This window comes from Gadus macrocephalus, chromosome 4 (genome assembly GCF_031168955.1).
Source record: "Gadus macrocephalus chromosome 4, ASM3116895v1".
Taxonomy (NCBI): domain Eukaryota; kingdom Metazoa; phylum Chordata; class Actinopteri; order Gadiformes; family Gadidae; genus Gadus; species Gadus macrocephalus.
The window spans coordinates 4,552,398-4,568,924 of record NC_082385.1 but is presented as its reverse complement, the minus strand read 5'-3'; the positions used below and the strand labels follow the sequence as shown (position 1 = coordinate 4,568,924).

Below are 16,527 nucleotides of genomic sequence, written 5' to 3'. Positions count from 1 at the left end.
ACAGCGTGTGTGTGTGTGTGTACAACACGTGTGCGTCTGTACTCACTCATTTACATGAACACAGCGTGCACGTGTGTGTGTGTGTGTGTGTGTGTGTGTGTGTGTGTGTGTGTGTGTGTGTGTGTGTGTGTGTGTGTGTGTTTGTGTGCGTGCGTGCGTGTAATCACTCGTTATGAACACAGCGTGCACGTGTGGGTGTGTGTGTGAGTGTGTAATCAATCATGCACGTGTGTGGTCACTAATTCATATCCACGTAGCCCGTTCAGTGCGAGAGCGATGTGGTTCTCAGGTGATGAGGAGCAGAGTGAAGAGCAGAGAGTACATGCACACGCACACACACCAGCACGCATTCACATGCGCACGCACACACACATGAGTAGCATGCGCACGCACAAACGCAGACACGCTGGCTCACATGCACACACTCACACGTGCAGCACACTCACTTACTCACGCACACAAACATGCACTCACACACACTAACACACACACACACACAAAGCCCTATGATAATTCAGAACACGCGATTGTTATCACTATACAATGAACCTTCTGAATGAACATAACTCTATTCACTTGAACCTCTTGGGAGATTATACCATCAGATTAGTCTGTCTCTATTCACTAGTCTAGTTAGTGAATTTATCTCATGAAACAAGCTCTATTCAAAATAGTCTAGTGAGTGAATCTATCTTATGAATCAAGCTCTAGTCAATAGAGTCTGGTGAGTGAATCTATCTATACAATTAATCTAGGGTACATTTAAGCAGCAAAAACAAAAGCCTTTCAATTGCTGAAATAACAAGATAAACCGATATGAAACTGTACTCTTCATATCCGACGTTTGACTGTCAATAACAAGTACTTAATTATTCATAGTGAAGATAGTGAACAAGATGGATCAGCTACACAGACCATGCTAACGGCTGTAGCGGCCTATTGTAGCTACACAGACGGGGCTAACGGCTGTAGCGGCCTAGCGTAGCTATACAGACAACACTAACTACTGTAGCGGGCTAGCGTCAGCTACACAGACCGGGCTAACGACTGTAGCGGCCTAGCGTTAGCTACACAGACCGGGCTAACGACTGTAGCGGCCTAGCGTTAGCTACACAGACCGAGCTAACGACTGTAGCGGCCTAGCGTAGCATTTTCACATCTAAAAAAAGATTTCCTGAGATGCACGACAATCTACTGACAACTAACCTTTTAACACACACACACACACACACACACACAGAAGAAGAAGATGAAGAGATAACAGCAGAGGCGGCTGTGATGTTCCCCGTCGCCTCCTGTTGGTTAACCAGTTGTAACCCATAGTTACCGCCCTCCTTCCCCCCTCAGGTCCGTAACACGCGAGGCGATGGGTGGGGGCCAGGCGTAACCGTTGGCGACAGCCGCCTGGCCGAGATGATGTCACCGTCTGCATGGACCCATTGTCTCTCCATCGGAGGCGCGGGGAAGCGGTGAAGGTCAGACGGGGTCACGCCCACTGCCCCAGCAAGGGCCCCCCCACCCCCCCCCCCCGCCGGTGACCCCTACCGGGCGCTCTGACCTTGGGTTCAGGTGCTTACCTCAGAGGACATCCAGGGAGGCAGAACACAGAACACACTGCTCCACAGATCCAGGTTCTCTCTCGGTGTCTCCGTGGAGCGACGCCCGGGAGACTACGAGATACGGTGGATTATAACGTGGAGCTCAGGCTTTGGGACGAGGAGGAGGAGGAGGACGGCCGAGGAATAGGTGGATAAATAAAGGATGACTGAGCCGGTCTTCATATCTCGGTGCTGAGGGAAAGCTGACAGAGAGAGGGGGGAGAGACGACAGAGAGAGGGGGGAGAGAGGGGGGAGAGACGACAGAGAGAGGGGGGAGAGACGAGGGAGAGGCGACAGAGAGAGGGGGGAGAGAGGGGGGAGAGCTGACGGAGCGAGGGGGGAGAGCTGACAGAAAGAGGACGGAGAGAGGACAGAGAGAGAAGGGAGAGAGAAGGGAGAGACGACAGAGAGACGACAGAGAGAGAAGGGAGAGAGAAGGGAGAGAGGGGGGAGATAGGACAGAGAGCTGATGGAGAAAGGAAGGAGAGACAAGAGAGAGGGGAGGGAGAGCCGACAGAGAGAGGAGGGAGAGACGACAGAGGGACGACAGAGAGAGGAGGGAGAGACGGCAGAGAGAGGGGGGAGAGACGAGGGAGAGACGACCGAGAGAGGAGGCAGAGAGGACAGAGAGCTGACGGAGGGGGACACACTGGAGGCCTCAGGCCTGGGCGTAAGGGGACAACAGCGGGACACAGCAGCTAATGAAGGAGAGCATTGATCCGGTTGTACAACAGCCCTGGAGAGGAGGGAGGGAGGGAGGGAGGGAGGGACCGGTCTCAGTGTTCTCACTAATTCACAATCAGCTCTCACCCCCACCCTCTTGTCCTTGTCTGGCGGAGACCAGAGGTGGAGGAAAACACATCAGCCCAGTCCTTGCTGTGGACTTAGTCGACTGGATTAGGAGTAGGAGGGGACCCGGAGGAACACCCCCAGCCCTGGGTCTAACCCCGACCACCCCGGGTACAAAGGGTCCTCACCAGGATGGCGGGGTCGGGTCCGGCTGGCTGAGCTGGGACTCGGGAGAGCAGTCCACTGGGATGGGGGGTGAGTTCAACACAGTAAACACCTTTAAGCCCCTCCTGGAACATCGCATCCCCCAGATCATCCATCAGGACGATCCACCGTATATATACACACCGCACACAACGCATATGTTTACATGGGACGAACAGGAACTGAGGAGTTCCGACTTTAAAAAAAAAAGAGCTGCGAGGTTATCAAAATAGACGCTCCATATTTAGCTGTTTGCTCAAATATTGAATGTGTTTTACTCCAACGTGTGGAGATGTAGAGATTCTACATCTCCACCGCTGGAACCTGTCCAGTGCCTACAGCTCTCTAGAAGGCCATGTATTCCCCAGGTCTGGACTGAAGGCCTAACAAAGGTTTAGCCGTTGTGTACATTCCCCTCAGCGGCCCGCGGGTCTCCGTAGTTAGGGGAAAGCCGAGCTCCCCAGAGTTAGTGTACAGGCCAGGGCTTGAGGGTGGGTCTGTGCTATTCGGAACCCCACGGATGGAAAGTCACCCCTGTTTGGCCCCCCATCATCTTTACAACGAGTAACAACGATAACCCTGAAGCAATCCTACAAATCGAATCTCATAACCAAGCCCGACACATGCATTCAAAGTCTGCTCTTGACTAAAACTATTAAGACAAGCAGTGTTACCAGGGATACAAAGAGACACCGATGTGAATGTGTGTCTTAGTAGTCACCAACAGGCGACACCAACGATCACCGATGTTGTATCCGACTTGTCAAACATTATTCAACCTGTGACTGAAGAGGTGCATGCTGCAGCCAAGGCTCGCTCTGCCTTGGCTCCTTGCTGATGTGTCCTGTCCCCACACCGACCTGCTCTCCCCAGCACTCCAGCGCCACTGAGGATGATGCACATCTCCCCGGTGCTGAGCTTAGCAGCCACCATGAGCAACCTGACCGTCTTGGACACTGGGGAAGACGACACCAGCGCAGACATGGACGTCTACCCACTCAGCTTCCAAGTACGTCCGCATCACAGTGACTAATATGAACGGATAGGCCAGGTTGAGATCAGGCAGGGTGAGGTTTGTATAAGGATTCGAATCGGTTGTCGTCTGAGCTTAATGTTCTACTTACAACGTATGACCACTGCTACGAAATGCACTTTTATCAAAGAAGCAAGCGTACGCGCTGAAACTCAGGAAGTGCCTGGAGGAGGTAATGGAACAGCTTCTGCTTATTATTCGTACGTCTTGGTTCGTGATGATCAGAATCAGATGGTTGACTCACAACACTTTCTGAACCGGTTACCTGTCACCAACCCTGACTGAACACCGTGCGCCCCCCCCCCCAGGTCGCCCTGACCAGCCTCCTGATCCTGGAGATGGTGCTGGGCCTGAGCTCCAACCTCACCGTGCTGGTGCTGTACTGCATGAAGCAGAACCTGGTCAGCTCCGTCTCCAACATCGTCACCATGAACCTGCACGTGCTCGATGTGCTGGTGAGTCCCAGCGCCGCCCCCTAACCCCTCAATATGTGTGTGGTTTCTTTCACATAAAAGGTCCCATATTATACCAACCGGTGTAGCCATTATAAGAACGTTTTGAAAATCGGCATCTAGTGACATCACAAGCGGGCGTGTCCACCTAGATGTGTGCTGGATAGATCAGTCTACCAGCCTACCCAGTGGCATGTAGCGAACGCTCACTCCTGGTTGTATAATATGGGACCTTTAACGACGTTCCCGGCCTGGCTCCTCCCCCCCCCCCCCCCCCTCCAGGTGTGCGTGGGCTGCATCCCGCTGACGGCCGTGGTGATCCTGCTGCCCCTGGAGTCGGACGCCGCCCTGCTCAGCTGCTTCCACGAGGCCTGCGTCTCCTTCGCCAGCGTGGCCACGGCCGCCAACGTGCTGGCCATCACGGTGGACCGCTACGACATCTCCGTGCGGCCCGCCAACCGCATGCTGACCATGGGCCGCGTGGTGGCCCTGCTGGCCTTCATCTGGGCCCTGTCCGGCCTCAGCTTCCTGGTGCCCTTCGTGGAGGTGGGCTTCTTCAGCCAGGCCGGGGCGGACCCGTTGAACCGGACCGCCGCCGCCGCCGCCGCCGCCGTCGCCGCCGTCAGCGGGACGGCCCACGCCAACGAGTACTCGACCGAGCCCGGCCTGTACTACCACCTGCTGGCCCAGATCCCCATCTTCTTCTTCACGGCGCTCGTCATGCTGGTCACCTACTACAAGATCCTGCAGGCGCTCAACATCCGCATCGGCACGCGCTTCCAGCACAACCCGCCCAAGAAGAAGCCGCCGCCGAGGAAGAAGGCCATCTCCATGACGACCCCGCCGCCACCGGCGGCGGCGGCGGCAGGTGCGGGTGCGGGTGCGGGGGCGGCGGCCGAGTCCACGGACGGCGCGTCGCAGAGCAGCACGGGGGTCCGAGGGGGCTCCGGCGCCACCATGGGCATGAGGGCCTCCGTGTCGGTCATCATCGCCCTGCGGAGGGCCGTGAAGCGGCACCGCGAGCGGCGGGAGCGCCAGCGGAGGGTCTTCAAGATGTCCCTGCTGATCATCTCCACCTTCCTGCTGTGTTGGACGCCCATCACGGTGCTCAACACCGTCATCCTCAGCGCGGGCCCCAGTGGCTTCACGGCGCGCCTGCGGCTGGCCTTCCTGGTCATGGCCTACGGCACCACCATCTTCCACCCGCTGCTCTACGCCTTCACGCGCCAGAAGTTCCAGAAGGTGCTCAAGAGCAAGATGAAGAAGAGGGTGGTGTCCGTGGTGGAGGCCGACCCCACCCCCAACGTGGTCATCCACAACTCCTGGATCGACCCCAAGAGGAACAAGAAGGTCACCTTCGAGGACGCAGAGGCCCGACAGAAGTGTCTCTCCTCGGAGAACGTTGAGTAACTCTGGCTTGGAATATGTTTCCGGGGGAACGAGGAACGTTACGGAATACGGTGACTGATCCGTAGAGACTCCCGGGCTTCCGAGGAGGAGGGGCAAAATTCCTTTAAAAAAAAACGTGGTTGCAAAAAAAAAAGGCTTCCAGGTGTAAACAAAACGTTATCTTGAGTTCTCGTTTGTCGTAGGGTAAGCTTGCGAGATGCTCCGGGGAAGCGTTCGATGAGGGAGATCTCGCCCAGAAGATCCACTCTGAACCGGGGCTGGCATCAGTTGCTTGTGTAGATGTTTGAGACATACTTTTGCAGCAATAAACTGAGCTGAATTCTGTATTAAATAGTACCGCGATTAAAAGAACAATAGGCTATATCCGGGCTTCACAGCTCATTTAGGGAGATAATGAGTGTTTATCAGTGGTGTTATGGGTTGGCGTCAGCACCACTACAGTAAGGAACCTTTACTCTAAACTGCAGTGATGTCTGTTCTTCGGTTTTTCCTAAATGAGTCCAATGTGTGTAACAGATGTACAGTTCTTGAACTCATTAATAGTATTTAATAGTACGTGTCCACTTTTTGTATTGAATGAGGATAAAAAGGTGCACTCAGTGGCAGCGTCCCAGCAGACATGTTTGGCCAGTGATAGAGACATGTGAAGTCTATTTCCAAACAGCTCTCAGTAGGGACTCCCTCTCCATCTGTCAGGTGATCACATCAACACATAACACTTTGCTTCTCCTAGGCATCGTTTCAGTCGCCATGATTCTTTCTTTCATGAGGAGAAGGCTATGTACCTATTTGTGTTCCATAGAGGCCTGACAGGCCAGAGACACGCCAGAAACCTCAGGCTTTGTTCTTTGCTATCAGAGGTAACCGTTAGTTAAGGGTAAATTAGATGAGCTCAGATACACGAGCACGGAGGCTCAGATGTAACTATATGCTGGAGGGTTTGAGAGTGGCTCTCTCGCAGGCTTTCACCCAGACCAAGAAGGTCCTGCCCGTGAGTTGCATAATGATGAGAGAGTGCAGAACATTTCAGAAAGGTCAAAGGGTCAAAGGCACGACCCCGTCCGCTATGATTAACGTCACTCGGACATGTGAACCTAAACTAGGTTCATGGTCAAAATCAAAAAACGGAATATCTGAAAGGCGCTGAAAATGAGTCAGCAACACTGAGGCAGAATTTTTTTTTCAACGGGGACGTGAACTTTGTGATAACATGCCGATTAACTCGTATGAATATTGTGAAAATGTTCCATAGAAATGTACGGTTTATTTGAACACATTATCCACGTTGTCATGGGAGTAAAGAAACACAACAAAACCCTGCATCCTGATTCCTTCTGTGAAACGAAAGTAGAAGGTCTCACTGCAGTGCAGTACGCACACACAACACAGAGAGAGACCAGCAGGGCTCAGAGAGAGAGAGAGAGAGAGTCCTGGGCTGGACTGATTGCCACAGCGGGGGTGGGGGGGGGATATGCCTCCTGGTCGCCCAGATCAATCCCCTCTCAGGGCACACCATGTCCTCATAGTAAATTTTTAAATGGACTGCATTTATACAGCACTTTTTCCTAACCCGGGCTACCCAAAGCCGTGTACAATATTGCCTACCATTCACCTCCTCATGCACCCGCCCATGCACCCGTTCACACAGCGACGGCGACATCAACCATGCAAGGCGACAGCCAGCGCGTCGGGAACAGGGAGGGAGAGGCGTCTCGCTCGGGGACAACCTCTACGCTCCAGGAGGAGGAGGAGCCGGGGGATCGAACTAGCGACCTTCCGGTGAACGGCCGGGCCGACACGCTCTTCCTCCGGAGCCGCGTTGCCGCCCCGGTCGCGAAGGGATCATAACGCGGGGCACGTCCTCCTGAGAGCGTTCTCTAACGAGTGGGCCGCTCTAGATCAGCCCGATGAGAGGCACTCGAGTCTTATCTGCCCCGGGCTGACCTTCGGCTGGGGTCTTTATTAGGACCGGGCAGCGGTCACTGCGGGCACTGCCCAACGCCAGGCGGCCGGGCCCTGGCGTTTGTTCATGGAACCAAGAGCCAAGTCGTTAACAATCGCTACGATAACCCATAGCCAACACAGATAGCTAGGATAAGACGCTACACAATGCTAAGTACTGCTTTTAAGTGCCAGGACGTACAAACATAGAATAAGCGTGTACATTTTGTTCCAGGACATACAACTTAAAAGTAGTGCGTACATTAATTGCCAGGACGTACAACATACAATAAGTACGTAAGAGGGGTGGTAGCGGTAAGGGGGGGGGGGGGGGGGGAGCTCCCTCTGGGCAGCGGGGGTCCGGACGGAGGCGTCCCGAGAGACGGGTTAACTTCTGGGATACTTATAGTGTAACGCAGCGGTGTGTGTGCCCTACTTCATACACAGCATCGTGAACGCTCACGTGACGACGCAGACCGGCCAGCACAAAGTGGGTGTGGGCCGTTACCATGGGAATGACAGCCCCCCCCCCCTCCTCCTTAGAACTCACCGCTTAGAGTTCAGGATCGAGCTGAAACAGGTTTCACGTTCCCTCCCTCCAAGATGAAGAAAGGCAACACAGTGTGTGTGTGTGTGTGTGTGTGTGTGTGTACTACAAAAAAGGCAGAATGATTGCTTTGTGCACCACACGCTTAATGGACACACACACACACACACACACACACACACACACACACACACACACACACACACACACACAGCGGGAGCTGGGTTAAAACACTGGTCTCGTCGAGCCCTGCTGTCGCGCTCCACTGGCGGGCAATAAACCAAAAGCTAACGTCGCGATAGCACGGAGATAGCCGCTAGCTGTGACACAGCACTCATCAATAGCGCTTTTTTCCGACGGAAGGTCAGGGCGCCCTCGGCGGGGCCGTCCACCAGCCCTGCCAAGGAAGTTGGGGCGCCCGGGAACACTTCATAACAAGCCCTGTCCTTGGAGGAGGAGAGGGGATCGAGCTATTTACAGAATGCAGCTTTATGCTGCACACGCTTGGTGGAGGGGGGGGGGGGGGGGTGATTTATAAAACACCTGCAGTGCACTGCACTGCGTTTCTGAGGAGGTGTGGTGTGGGGTGGATGCATAGGGTGGAGGTAGGGTGGAGGTAGGGTGGGGGTGTGGTGGTATAGGGTGGAGGTAGGGTGGGGGTGTGGTGGTATAGGGTGGAGTTAGGGGGGAGGTGTGGAGGTATAGGGTGGAGTTAGGGGGGAGGTGTGGAGGTATAGGGTGGAGTTAGGGTGGAGGTGTGGAGGTATAGGGTGGAGTTAGGGTGGAGGTGGGATGGAAGTAGGGTAGAGGTATAGGGTGGAGTTAAGGTGGAGGTATAGGGTGGAGTTAAGGTGGAGGTATAGGGTGGAGTTAAGGTGGAGGTATAGGGTGGAGTTAAGGTGGAGGTATAGGGTGGAGGTATAGGGTGGAGTTAAGGTGGAGGTATAGGGTGGAGGTATAGGGTGGAGTTAAGGTGGAGGTATAGGGTGGAGGTATAGGGTGGAGTTAAGGTGGAGGTATAGGGTGGAGGTATAGGGTGGAGGTTAGGGTGGAGGTACAGGGTGGAGATATAGGGTGGAGGTACAGGGTGGAGGTACAGGGTGGAGGTATAGGCTGGAGTTAGGTTGGAGGTATGCAGAGTTAGGTGGAGTTTAGGTGGGGGTGGACGGTGGTCAGGTGGGTGGTCTCGGGGGGCCCCCCCCCCCTCAACCCCACTTTACCACAATAACAAACAACCGGTCAAACACAGTCTGAACCCGGGTGAACTCCCGGCGGACGCGTTGTTGCCACGGCTACAAGCGGTGTGTAATCCACCCTGTTAACAGCGAGTTATCCGACCCGCTGTGGTACAGTGGGACAGCCGAGAGCGGCGTCGTAACGGACATCACCCGCTCGCCGGCGGCGGCGCGGCAGCCGCTGAGCCCACCTCGTCACCGCACCGTTGTTTAACGCACGTTTGTTCGTCACACCGAACAGATGCATTATTAACAGAGACCGGTGGAACCTGACCCCCGTTCACCAGACCTCAGGTTCATAGTCATACCTCGGACCCCCACGCAGCGGTCCGGACCAGCACACGTGTGTGTGTGTGTGTGTGTGTGTGTGTGTGTGTGTGTGTGTGTGTGTGTGTGTGTGTGTGTGTGTGTGTGTGTGTGTGTGTGGGGGGGGGGGGAGGGGGGAGGAGCTCTGGTTCCTACCCAGTTCGTTGAGGCTCTGGGCTGCCTTGGTGATCTCCCGGCTGCCCGCCTGCAGCTGGGCCTGGAGCCGCTTGCTGAGGAACAGGATGCGGATGATCCTCCGCAGCAGGTCACAGGCCACCTGGGGGGGACAGGGGGACACTTAGACCTGGACCAGCACTTAGACCTGGACCAGCACTTAGACCTGGACCAGCACTCAGAACTGGACCAGGGACACTCAGACCTGGACCAGGCACACTCAGACCTGGACCAGGGACACTCAGACCTGGACTAGGGCTGGGATAAACGATAATTTTTTAAACGATTAATCTAGCGATTATTTTTTCGATGCATCGATTCATCTAACGATTCATTTTTTCAGTCCGATTCGATTTCGATTCGATTCGATTCTCGATTATCTCCCCATTAATTGACTAATAGCAATTTATACATGTTGATTTACATATCTGAATTCCTTAACATTTCAATACATGTTTATTGCCTTTAAATTCCAAAATAAAAGTGCAAAGTAATGCATTCTTAGAATTCTACGGTGCTCAGTCATCTGCAGCTGCTACCGGGTGACGCCTCTTCAGGAGCTGGTGAATTGCCGTGGTGCTAGAATGGAAAGTCATCTCCATTTTGCAAAGACGACATATCACGGAATCATTTCATTTCACATTAAAGAATTCCCATACTTTAGAGGAACGAGTGCGTGGCGCCTTGCACTCATGAAAGTCTGAGGAGCCACTCGCGTTGCAACTACGCTCCGGCGCCGCCCATCCTTTTTTTTTTTTTTTTTTAATCGACGCGCATTTTTCGCGTCGACGTAATTTATGCGTCAACGTCGTCGATTACGTCGACGCGTCGTCCCAGCCCTAACCTGGACCAGCACTCAGACCTGGACCAGCACTTAGACCTGGACCAGCACTTAGACCTGGACCAGCACTTAGACCAGGACCAGGGACACTCAGACCTGGACCAACCATTAGACCAGGACCAGAGTCATTCAGAACAGGACCAGCACTCAGACCTGGACCAGGACCAACACTCAGACCTGGACCAGCACTCAGACCAGGACCAGCACTTAGACCAGGACCAGCACTCAGAACTGGACCAGGGACACTCAGACCTGGACCAGGCACACTCAGACCTGGACCAGGGACACTCAGACCTGGACTAGGGCTGGGATAAACGATAATTTTTTAAACGATTAATCTAGCGATTATTTTTTCGATGCATCGATTCATCTAACGATTCATTTTTTCAGTCCGATTCGATTTCGATTCGATTCGATTCTCGATTATCTCCCCATTAATTGACTAATAGCAATTTATACATGTTGATTTACATATCTGAATTCCTTAACATTTCAATACATGTTTATTGCCTTTAAATTCCAAAATAAAAGTGCAAAGTAATGCATTCTTAGAATTCTACGGTGCTCAGTCATCTGCAGCTGCTACCGGGTGACGCCTCTTCAGGAGCTGGTGAATTGCCGTGGTGCTAGAATGGAAAGTCATCTCCATTTTGCAAAGACGACATATCACGGAATCATTTCATTTCACATTAAAGAATTCCCATACTTTAGAGGAACGAGTGCGTGGCGCCTTGCACTCATGAAAGTCTGAGGAGCCACTCGCGTTGCAACTACGCTCCGGCGCCGCCCATCCTTTTTTTTTTTTTTTTTTAATCGACGCGCATTTTTCGCGTCGACGTAATTTATGCGTCAACGTCGTCGATTACGTCGACGCGTCGTCCCAGCCCTAACCTGGACCAGCACTCAGACCTGGACCAGCACTTAGACCTGGACCAGCACTTAGACCTGGACCAGCACTTAGACCAGGACCAGGGACACTCAGACCTGGACCAACCATTAGACCAGGACCAGAGTCATTCAGAACAGGACCAGCACTCAGACCTGGACCAGGACCAACACTCAGACCTGGACCAGCACTCAGACCAGGACCAGCACTTAGACCAGGACCAACACTCAGACCTGGACCAGGGCCAACACTCAGACCTGGACCAGCACACAGACCAGGACCAGGGACACTCAGTGCCGGACCAGATACACACTTGACCGCTGCTACAGTCGCTTATTCACTTTCCTCTCATCGATTCCAGTCGGACGAAGCCACAAACAATAATCCATAAATCCCATTAGTCTGATTATTCAACTAAAAAGAAATAAACGAGTTCCCATCACATTGTCGTTCCACATCCATCAGGGCTCCGGCTGAGAGCCCTCCACAGTGGCGCTGATTCTCTCACAGCACGTTGAACTCTCTAATGGCTGACGGACGAACCTACGACACTCAAGTAACGGCTCCTGAATGTCGCCGACAGCCTCTCTGATGTCTGCTACGCAGGAAGGAAACAAACGGTCAACGGACTGCATTTACGCCGTGCTTTTCTAACCAGTGGCCACTCAAAGCGCTTGACAATACGGCCTCACATTCACCCATTCAGGCACACACCGACGGCGGTGTCGACCACGCAAGGCGACAGCCAGCTCGTCGGGAGCAGTCAGGGTCGAGGTGCCTTGCTCAGGGGACACACAGAGGAGCAGGGGATTGAACTAGCAACCTTCTGGTTACCGGACAACCCGCTCTACCTCCTGAGCCACAGGCCGCCCCTGGGATGGAGACAACCACGAAAGGTTCACTACATCGCTGTGGGTCTACTCCATAACGGACTCCATCGGCTGTTCATTTGCCGCACTGCTTCACTGCAGTGATGAACACTCAGTACAAACTATAGAACCGTTTAAAATAGACTCAACATGACAAACGCAGTGACTGGTGTTCACTTTGTAGAGCTTGATGGCGTGAGCCTCTTCTAGCGGTCGCGGTGAAGGTCTGACTCCCAGAGAGGTGTAAAATAACGGAGGATGGAATGGGACCCATGGCAACCGCGTATCGCTTACATACTGACCGTCTCCGCTCAGCCTCACCCCAGCGGGGGGGGGGGAGGGGAACAGACGGCTCCTCGCTCATATCCAGAAAGGTCAGGTCGCCTTAACACATGGTTCTAGTAAGTGACTCTTATTTTGAAAAGCCCGGTCAGCGCGGCACTCAGACAGACAACCCCTGCTGGGTCACGTCCTCACGGTTCAGATCGGACATATGGACCTCTTCCTGACGCCAGCCACACACACACGTACAGACTCTCACAGACATGCACACACTTAATAAAGAATAGTGCACAAACAGGAAATACTAATGACGATCCTGTTGAACCAGTACGAGCCCATATCTTAGGCCCTACTGCCGCGCTGGTTTACGTCACAGGCTCCGTCCCCCAAACACACAGGGATGCTTGCACGAGCACGCACACACGCACTCACACGTACGCACACGCACGGGCACGCTCCACGCACGAGAACCAGTACGCGCACACACACACACGCGCACGCACACGGACGAGAACGAGCATGAGCACGCACACACACACACACACACGCACAAGCACGAACAAGCACGCACAGGCCGAATCACCCCCACACACGCGGTGCACGCCTTCACCAGCCGACTGTAAACGGAGCGATCGCTCAGCACCAGGGACCGAGTGTGTTATGAAACCATCGCAAACAGACTGGAGGGCCGTCGGTGGCCTGTTTCGCCGGTCGGCACGCGAGCCAAACTGGTTCTCAGTGGTGGCTGGGAATCACATCCAGTACCAACCAAGCTAGTGTTTTACAACCAAGGTGGCCGCCAGCTCAAACAAGGCCTGTCGCAATCATTCCAGGTCACACTACCGCCTCGTTCGCGTCCCTATTCGGGATGACCACATGACTAGGAGGTGCTTTCACAGTCTCAATCTCCCAACGGACCCCCCCCTGCAGCCTGGCGAGAGACCTCACTAAGGCACAGGGATGGGCAGATATTGAAACTACTTGTAGTGGCTAACAACACTATCACCTGGGAGTATAATCGGGGCCCTCCCCCCCCCCCCCGATTATACTCCCCCCCCCCACCCCCCAAGCACCCAGCTTGTACGGGCTGGAGCTCAAGGAGCTGGACCTCACCTGCAGCCTGGCGAGTTGGGTGGTCCGGGCCACGATCTTGTTGTAGGGGTCCACGATCTTAGAGCGCATCCTGGGGTGGGAACAAGCGCACGCTGTGATTGGAGGGCTGGCGCTTTATCAAGGTGTATTTATAGAGGCCCTGGGTGCGTGGAGGAGGGACATACCTGTCAACAGCCCCTTGAAGAGCGTAGATCCTGGACTGCATCATCTGGAGGACCCCTGATGAACAAACGGTAAACGGACGGCATTTATACAGCGCTACTCAATCCCCCACTCAAAGTGCTTTACAATATCGCCTCACGTTCACCCATTCACACACCCAGGGCGGTGTCAGTCTTGCAAGGCGACAGTTAGTGGGGAGGTGCCTTGCTCAGGGACACCTCGACACTCAGTGAGGAGGAGCCGGGGATCGAACCAGCGACCTTCCGGTTACCAGCCGACCCGCTCTACCACCTGAGCCACATGCCGCCCAAACAACAACAACACAAACGCTACTTCTTCTTCTCTACTTCGCTCCAGGGTGAATGTAAGACGTACACATGCTTCCCTCTCTTTCCATCGTTTTCTAGCAAAGCCAAACTCAATAGATAATTCCCTGTTAACGCCGAACAAACCTTTGTTTGTCTTGTTCATATGTAACATTGTGTGGATTTCAATTCGAAATCCTCTTCAAAGTGTTAAAAGTAAAAATAAAAGCCTACAGGAAGTAAAGCTAATTTCAACATGAAGTGAAGCATTGCATTGAGGGCTTTAATTAGGTGAACACCAGTGCCATCTGGTGGTCAGTCAGGAGACATGCAGGTATCATGGTGCATAGCAGGAGACTCACCCTCCAGTGACTCTATCCCAGGGGCCTGGGCCAGCAGATCTTCATGCCTAGCAACCACCTGGCAACCGGGGCAGGAGACAAGATGGAGTCGGTAACAGTGTGATGGTAGGACAAGATGGAGATGTGTGTGTGTGTGTGTGTGTGTGTGTGTGTGTGTGTGTGTGTGTGTGTGTGTGTGTGTGTGTGTGTGTGTGTGTGTGTGCGTGCGCGCGCGCTTGTGTATCAGGCTGTGTGTGTGTCTGTGTGTGAATGCGTACCAGGCTGTGTCTGTGTCTGTATTTGTGCGTGTGTGTGTGTGCGTGCGTGTGCATGTGTGTCTACCTGGCTGTGCAGCTCCCGGTCCAGTTGGCTGATGCCCTGAGCCAGCTTCGCCAGCTGCTCAGTGATGATCGCATGGTGGATGACCTGGGCGGTGTACGTCTTCACGTCAAAGCTCTCCGTCAGGAAGTCCACGTAGCACTCTGCAAACAGGGCGGTTCCGGGAATAAACCAATGTTCAACGCTTCAACAACGAGGAAGGATTCAGGAAACTGACTCTAGTTTTTCCTTAGAAACCCAACAATATGGTGGATCGCCCTCATCCACAAAAAGTACTGACTTCTACTGAGAGAATGGTGCACTACTGAGAGGACGGTGCACTGACGTTACAGGTGCACTTTGTTTTGACATTACATTTAAGACACTTTAACCTATAGTGAAGTACTGGCACTGGGCCACTTTATAGTTTATACTTTTTGTTCTGTATATCCTGTTTGCCTTGTATGTTCTGTATGTTTACTTTAGCATATTTTTGTTTCCCTAAGCACTACTACTATTTTTATTGTATTATGTCCTGTGTCTTCCAGTGCTGGTGTTCTGCAGTAACACAGGGATTTACCCTCCGTGGGATTAATAAAGTTCTATCTATCTATCTATCTATCTATCTACCTGTAAGTCCATTGTAGTGAAGAACGACGTTTTAACCACACACTTCTCATAGTAGAGCCGGTATGTCCTCAACACTAGATGTATTTAGTACTATTAGATGTATTCAGTACAAGATGTATTCAGTACCATTAGATTTATTCAGTACTAGATGTATTCAGTAGTAGTAGTAGTGTCCAGTCTCTCTTTTACGGGGCAAAGAGAGAATGGACGGTGAGCCGCTGTCATCGACCACATTCATATTATTACTATCATAAGTAGTACTGCTAGTATGAATTAAACGTTCCAAACACGTTCCGTTTGGACCGACAACACAGAACAGTATCAAGCACGAAAGGAGAAGAAAAAAGGAACAGAATTACCATCTTTTAAAAGTGAATTCGTGGAAGATTCTTCTGTCGCCTCCATGTTGACGCTTTATCTCCGTGACGTCAGACTCCAGCGATGACATCAGCAGTGCGACTCCAGAGCCTGCAGTGACCGCTACTGACCGCTAGGGGACAGTACCTTGACGACAGAGCCTGAAGTGACCGCTACTGACCGCTAGGGGATAGTACTGGGACTACAGAGCATGCAGTGACCGCTGCTGACCGCTAGGGCTCAGTACTGTGTCTACAGAGCCTGCAGTGACTGCTACTTACCGCTAGAGATCGCCTCTACTCTGGTATATGAAATTGTGTCCTACGCATTTACAAGTATAAATGAATCAATGCCGAAAGAAATTATATTAATTAGGTTGTCATTCTTATTTTATTCCCCATCTTGAATATATCTTTGTTCATGTTATTGACTCCAGTCATTTTATTTACTCACACACACACACACACACACACACACACACACACACACACACACACACACACACACACACACACAAATAAAAGCCTAGCAGTATGCAGTCCTCATAAACTATGTCTTCATCTGACCATCAGCGACTGCTTGACTTATCCATTCATTGATTGATTGATCTTTCTCTGTACTGTGCCTTGAGAGAGCAGTGTTGCGGCTAATGAGTGCTCCCCCTCCCCCCTCTCATAGACAAAGAGCTGTAGAGGCTTTCACTGAGGACCTGACCGGCCCATTAGAATAAAAC

General features: G+C 52.7%; 2 protein-coding genes across 4 annotated transcripts in view; one reads left to right on the top strand and one right to left on the bottom strand.

Annotated features, from left to right (window-relative positions):
• cog5 (component of oligomeric golgi complex 5) overlaps positions 1 to 15,926 on the bottom strand; it is a 31,544-nt gene extending 15,618 nt beyond the window's left edge. Inside the window, exons 1-6 of the mRNA XM_060048768.1 lie at positions 15,797 to 15,926; positions 14,832 to 14,971; positions 14,511 to 14,568; positions 13,846 to 13,900; positions 13,682 to 13,751; positions 9,673 to 9,793 (exon numbers count right to left, since the gene is read on the bottom strand). Of these exons, the coding sequence (XP_059904751.1) occupies positions 9,673 to 9,793; positions 13,682 to 13,751; positions 13,846 to 13,900; positions 14,511 to 14,568; positions 14,832 to 14,971; positions 15,797 to 15,842 (490 nt within the window). The 5' untranslated portion in view covers positions 15,843 to 15,926. The remainder of the gene's footprint in view (positions 1 to 9,672; positions 9,794 to 13,681; positions 13,752 to 13,845; positions 13,901 to 14,510; positions 14,569 to 14,831; positions 14,972 to 15,796) is intronic.
• On the top strand, positions 1,352 to 6,807 carry LOC132455022 (G-protein coupled receptor 22-like). Of its 3 annotated transcripts, none has more exons than XM_060048718.1 (5): positions 1,352 to 1,746; positions 2,444 to 2,643; positions 3,466 to 3,601; positions 3,934 to 4,080; positions 4,360 to 6,807. In XM_060048718.1, the coding sequence occupies exons 3-5, from the start codon at positions 3,485 to 3,487 to the stop codon at positions 5,485 to 5,487; spliced, it is 1,392 nt and encodes a 463-aa protein (XP_059904701.1). In that variant the 5' UTR covers positions 1,352 to 1,746; positions 2,444 to 2,643; positions 3,466 to 3,484; the 3' UTR covers positions 5,488 to 6,807. The 3 variants fall into 3 exon arrangements, with proteins under 3 accessions (XP_059904701.1, XP_059904703.1, XP_059904702.1); XM_060048720.1 differs by having other exon boundaries at positions 2,439 to 2,643; XM_060048719.1 differs by having other exon boundaries at positions 2,403 to 2,643.
• Positions 15,927 to 16,527: the final 601 nt, after the last annotated feature.